Here is a 6,179-nt window from a genome sequence, read left to right as displayed (position 1 = left end):
AAAAAAAAAAAAAAAAAAAGAAGAAGAAGAGGAGGAGGAGGAGGAGGAATCTGGGCAAGCAACCAGGTGTCAGGGAACCCAGTGGTATCAGCCGAGTTCCTTCCTGCCCTCTAGTTCCACAACAGCAGTCCAGACAGGGCCCGCTGTGAGTTAGCACGAGGCCTCAATAGCTGGCACAGGAGTACCTGCCGGCCCCGCCCTGCACCTCTAATGTCTTTGAGGGCTAGCACACCCATGCAGCCAGCCTGACAAAGTCCCTTGGCCATGGTACCCACAGACCAGCACTGCGGCGGCGAACTTGGTGACTACACAGGCTACATCGAGTCCCCCAACTACCCTGGTGACTACCCAGCCAACGCAGAGTGTGTGTGGCACATCGCGCCTCCCCCAAAGCGCAGGATCCTCATCGTCGTCCCGGAGATCTTCCTACCCATCGAGGATGAGTGTGGTGACGTCCTGGTCATGAGAAAGAGTGGTATGTTCCAGGGCTGGGGCTGGGACAGTAAGAGCAAGACAGCTCATGTGCTCAGAAAGTGGGTGACTCCGAAGTCCCCATGAGGTAGAATAGAAGTTCACCTGAGCCAGGTGTAAGAGCTGAACCATACAGAACTCTAGAGAAAGGTCATGAAGGCTTAGGGCTACCCTGAGATAGGAATCTGGATCTAGTCAATTGTGGTCTCAACTTATCAGCCAGTCTCTTCCAGTGTCTAGCCAGCTGCAGTGTTCCCTCAGAGGCTTGCAGGAACCAAGGGCCATCCAGACACACATAGACGCCTGGGCTGGCCCTTCCTGGAGCCCTAGCTATGCACCCTGTCAGGTGAGGGAAGGATAGGGTGGGATAAACAGAGAGCCAGCCTTCAGCAGGGGTGGAGAAGGGTGCAGGCCACGATGATGACAAACCCAGGAAGGAACTGAATGCCTGCACGGTCCTGGCCCTATCCTCAGCATCCTGACCAGAGACTTTACTTCACTGGGTGGTGGGCACCCATAGGAGTGAACTGTGAGCCATAATATTAAGGGAGAAGGCTAGAGACCCAAATAGGCACAAAACTACATAGTTGGTCTAGAGCTAGACCATCTATCTGTGCGTAGGAAGACAGGTGGCAAGCAAAGGAGGTGGCTCAGCCAAAGTTCTTGTGTGGCTCTGTGGCCTCGTGCATATATTACTTATTGGTTGGCTGACAGGCCAGAAAGCCACAGTGTACAGATGGAGGGTTACAGCCAGAAGGAATGAGGGCCCTGCCCAGCTGGTCAGAGCCTAGCCTTGGACCCCCTCCTACATCCACTCTCATCAGTAGCCCATGGACTACCCACAGGCAACGCCCTTGTGAGGGTCAGGGAGGCAGCTCCAAGTTTACCCTTGTCACTCAGCCCCAGGTGAGACGACTTTCTAAACCTGAGTTTCTGGTGGCTTTTGGTCCATGCTGACTCATCTCCTATACCTGCCTGAGCTGGTCTCCTTGTCCCTGGCATGGAGAAGGAGCCATGAGCCTGGGGGAGAGACAGAGAGACCGTAAAGGGGAGTTCAACAGAGTAACAGGGATAAGGCTGGATGCAAGAGGCAGCAGGGAGGCTTCACGGGCAGGAAGTGGAAACAGGCCTCAGAAGGTTGGGGCAACAGGCCAAGGGCAGAGCCAGAGAGGACCAAAGGAGCTGGGTGTTCTGATGCAGGAGGCTGATGAGGTGGGGGAGGTGAGCGGCCTAAGGCAGTGAGCTGTAGGCCTGGGGCAGTGTTGCAAAGGCCTGCATCCCTACAGCCTCGCCCACGTCAGTCACCACCTATGAGACGTGCCAGACCTATGAGCGGCCCATCGCCTTTACCTCCCGTTCCCGCAAACTCTGGATCCAGTTCAAATCCAACGAAGCCAACAGTGGGAAAGGGTTTCAAGTGCCCTATGTCACCTATGATGGTAAGGCACCACCATCTTGTCACCGCCCTCTCTGTGCCAGCCAAGGCCTGGCTTGGGGACTCAGAAATGAGTTGCGCATCCCTGCCTCTGACACAGCACAAACCCAGAGACAGAAGTGAGGGCTAGGCAATGCGGAGACCCAAGGGGTCTAAGGGTACAGGAGAGAGGAGGGGGCCGTGGGTACTGTCTGTGGGCTTCACAGAAGGTCCTGCCCCACTAGGGTTTGCAAGGTAAAATAGGGGCAGCAAAGCCACCAGGAGGACAAAGCAGGTGGAGGGGACCCCAGAGCAAAGGCCAAGAGACACAACTACATCCAGCCACCACCAGCTGTCCAAGGCGGGTCCAGGGAGCTGGGGAGGGCAGAGGAGGGAGGTGTAAGGTCTCAAGCCCCCTCCACCTTCCCTCTCCCTGCTGGCCGGCTCCCAGAGGACTACCAGCAGCTAATAGAAGACATCGTGCGTGATGGGCGCTTATATGCCTCGGAGAACCATCAAGAGATTTTGAAAGTGAGTTATTTGTAGTTCTGGGAGGATGGTTGGGGCCATCCCTGCCCTTGCCCTGACTCCTAACCCCTGGAGAAGGGATGGGTGGCTGGGGGTAAGGGTGTTGGACAAAGGGCTCTTACATAGGATTGGACCTAGACTGTATGTCCCCCCCTTCAGTCCATGAGGTTTGAGACAAGCCGACTGGGAGATGGGGACCAGGACCTAGTGAGGTACTTGGGCTTGGTCCTTGGTCTCACTCTCCATCTGTGAAATGTGGGTGGCTCAATGGATAGTGTCTAAAAATGAGCGGAGTCTACCCACTGCCATAGGGTTTGGACTTTTTCCTCTGCATCCTACCCACTGCCCTGAGAAGCAGGACACCATGTCAGAGAGGGCAAACTGTGACTGTCACACAGAGACACTACTATCCCAAGGCTCAGAGGATCTGGCTCTCACTGAATGAAGCCAGTGCCGGGGATTGGCTTGGATGTAGTGGACACCGGCTCATCTTCTGGATGGCAGTAGCTCTCTCACCCTAGGGAGAACAGAAACAGGGGCCACGCACCCCTGGCGCACCCCTGTTCAGCTATCACCGTGCCTTCTATTCCACCAGATGACGCTAGTGTGCGGTGATGGTTTGACAGGCACAAGGCTGGCCGGCTGCCCTCAAGCTCTTGGTCCTTCCTGGAGCTGCCATTTGGTTTAGGTAGGAACCAGGTCCCCTGCCAGCGCTCTGTCCCACAGTGTCCCCGTGTCTTACAGGACAAGAAGCTGATCAAGGCCCTCTTTGACGTGCTGGCACACCCACAAAACTACTTCAAATACACAGCCCAGGAGTCCAAGGAGATGTTCCCCCGGTCCTTTATCAAACTTCTGCGTTCCAAAGTGTCTCGGTTCCTGCGGCCCTACAAATAACAAGCCAGCTGTCCTGCGTGGGGACAGTGGGAGCCAAGTGGGAGGGGAATGTGCCTTCCCTTCACAGCAGGAGCCAAAAGGAGGCTCCACGGGCCTCCAGGCTGCCGTGAGAAACCCATGACACCTGCCTCTGGCAAAGCCATCCAGCCTGTACCGCCCCCGTGGAAGGCCTAGACCCAGCAGAGACCCCTTGGTGGGTCTGCCATGCCTGTGGGGAAACACTGCTTCAGAAAGCCTTCACCTACCCTCTGCCTCTATTTCCCAGGACACCTAGAGGATTCCCTCCTGAGCCACCCCAGTGGGGTCTACCTGGGCCGGGACACACTGTACCCACCATGTGGGGAGCGGGAGCAGGACTACTGTGACCTTTGGCCTGACGTGTGGGGAGAGAGGAGCATGGCCAGCTCCCTGCGGGCTCTGGAAAGCATGGGCCATTGTCACCCACACGGGGCCAGGCCAGGGCTAGAGGGGTGTGTGGTGGGTCGATAAGCCTGTGCCAGTGCCTGCGGAACCAACACACCCTGCTGCCAGCTCCTCCAGCCACAGGCATGGGACACCAAGCTGGGTCATGGAGCTCAAGGGACTCTGTGAGAGATGGGACAGGTCCTCCAGGAGAGGAGTCCACGTGCTTGTGCTTCGCCTTAATAGAACATCTAAAGAAGTTCTCTATCTATCTATATATATATATATAAATATTAAATATATACATTTCTCTATGTGGGTGGGTATTTTAGAAGGGTTCTCTTCAGCAACTGTAATACTAACCAGTGTTGCCAACCCCTCCCCACCCCCTACCCTCTACCCCTGTGATTAAACTGCTCCTCTCAGTGCTTAACACCTCTGTGTGAGGGAGACCAACCTTCCCACCCCCCCACCCATCCACCCCCCCACCCCCCCGCAGGCCTGGGGAGAACACAGATATGCTTGAACAGGCTGTGGAGTGTAACTTGTTGGAGACTGGACTAGGTGTTGTGTGGAAGCATTGAAGAGGGTGGGGGTGGGGTGGGGGCTTCACAAGCAACATCACTCCCCTCAACAGAACACAATGGAAAGAAAGCATCCCCCACCCCCTCTGGGTACGAGCGCTCACGTCTCTGCACTGTGCCTGCGGGGTCATCAGAGACAAGGCCTTCCTCAGGGATGAACAGGCTGTCTGCTGAGCAGCCCCCACTCTTCTTTATGGCAGCAGGAGGAGAAAGCAAGGCCCAGGAGAGGAGGCCTCCAAGGCAGAAGCTATTGGGAGCCTCCCTGATGCTCCTCAGCCTCTTAGAGAGGAGCCCTTGTGTGGCCAGACCACATGGCATCCCACTGGCCGGGGAGTCACCCCCTCACGCAGAGGCCTTGCCTGTGCCTCAGATGGCTTGCTGCCAGCTGTCAGATACACATAGAAACTTGTATCTCTCAAATTAATGGATATTAGCACTTGGAGGAACATGGGGGGATCTCAGAATGGACTCCTGGGGTTCCTGGTCTCCAGCCCAGCCTGATGTTGTAAATGTGCTGTTTCAGAAAACACATGAGGCTCACCGAAGGCTGAAGATGTGTGAGCCGGCAAGCCAGGCCTGGTGCCACAGCTTGATGAGAGGGCACCACACATCTGAACACAGGCTTGGAACTCAGGGAGAAGCTATGGCTACCACATGGGTCCACAAGGCAGAAGGGATCACCGGTGGCAGTCACTCGCGTTTTGTGGAGTGTGGCAGGTGGACTTGCTGTGTCTGGTGGAAGGTCAGGGTCGGGATCTACTGCCTCTGCAGTTCACAAGCCCTGCAGCCCAGCTGTATCCGGGAGAAGCTCTCTTCCCCTTCCGTTGGACCATGGGTCGTCCTCGGTCCTGCAGAATGACCCTAGCAACACTCACTGTCTCCAGGAAAACAAAGCAAACAAGGATACCTATGGAGACACGCTAAGAAGGAATTACTCGAATCAGCTCAAAAGTTATGGTGGCCAAGAAGTGATACAGGGTGTCATATGCAAATTAGCAAACAGGAAAGGCGGCAGTATTCAAACCTGAGACCCTGGGCATCGGTGTAGCCAGTCTGAAGGCCTGAGCCAGGAGCGCTGTGTGGGTTGCCTGTCCCAGGTCCAGTAGTCCTTTGCCCTCCCTCCCTCCCTCCAATTTTGCTTTCCACCCTCATCACTCTACTGAAAGAAGAGAGCAACAGAGGTGAGGACCTGCTCTTCTCTAGTTCCAGATCCTGATGCTAATTAATATCCTCCAGGACAGCACAGTCATTGCCCTACCACACCACAACAAGTATTTGGGGGCTCAGCCCTGCCCAGTTAAGTTGACATATCAAGTTAACCCACTGAAGGGCTTCAGGTTTCATTTTTTTAAATCTTCTCAAAAACCAGAAAAAAAATCAGAAAAGTGTTCTCAGGTTCACCTTACGTCCTGCCTACAACTCCCGAGTGGCTTTTGGCAGTAACTACCCGTGTACCCATTAACAAAGCCAACTATGTCCTCTCTCCAGAATGCCCACCCCTACTGTGGCCACGTCATGCCCAGTGTCCCCCCAGGTAGGAGCAGATACAGTGCAAACCAGGCCCCTCAGTCCTCATGGTCAAGTCCTTTTGTTGCTCTCATTCCCTCCCCCTGCCCCACCATGGGCCCCTGGCCGCCCTCATCCGCCCAAACCCTGGCACCTGGCAAAGGCTGGGGGGGGGGGCTGTGTCCTTCCAGCTTCGTTGCACATGGCCCCCCTCCTGATAGAGCGCTGCACCCAGGCTACCTGAAGACCTTTATGGAGGTGAAAGGGAAACTAAATTGTTCCCTGGATTCCAGGAGATGGTCAGCACGGATGGTCGTCACATGGGACCTGGAATTGGAGACACTGCAGTGGAGCAGCTAGAAAGCCTCTTGTGTTCC

General features: G+C 55.4%; 1 protein-coding gene across 2 annotated transcripts in view; it reads left to right on the top strand.

Moving 5' to 3' along the window:
• Scube1 (signal peptide, CUB domain and EGF like domain containing 1) overlaps positions 1 to 4,137 on the top strand; it is a 119,777-nt gene extending 115,640 nt beyond the window's left edge. Inside the window, exons 20-23 of one of the 2 annotated variants that reach the window (XM_021183319.1) lie at positions 278 to 475; positions 1,758 to 1,910; positions 2,337 to 2,416; positions 3,158 to 4,137. In XM_021183319.1, coding sequence (XP_021038978.1) covers positions 278 to 475; positions 1,758 to 1,910; positions 2,337 to 2,416; positions 3,158 to 3,310 — 584 coding nt within the window. In that variant the 3' untranslated portion in view covers positions 3,311 to 4,137. The remainder of the gene's footprint in view (positions 1 to 277; positions 476 to 1,757; positions 1,911 to 2,336; positions 2,417 to 3,157) is intronic. The other variant, XM_021183320.2, reaches the window with a different exon arrangement.
• The last annotated feature ends 2,042 nt before the right edge of the window (positions 4,138 to 6,179 follow it).

Source organism: Mus caroli, chromosome 15 (assembly GCF_900094665.2).
Source record: "Mus caroli chromosome 15, CAROLI_EIJ_v1.1, whole genome shotgun sequence".
NCBI classification, from domain to species: domain Eukaryota; kingdom Metazoa; phylum Chordata; class Mammalia; order Rodentia; family Muridae; genus Mus; species Mus caroli.
Note: the sequence above shows the minus strand (reverse complement) of the source record. Positions and strands in the feature narration are given on the sequence as shown.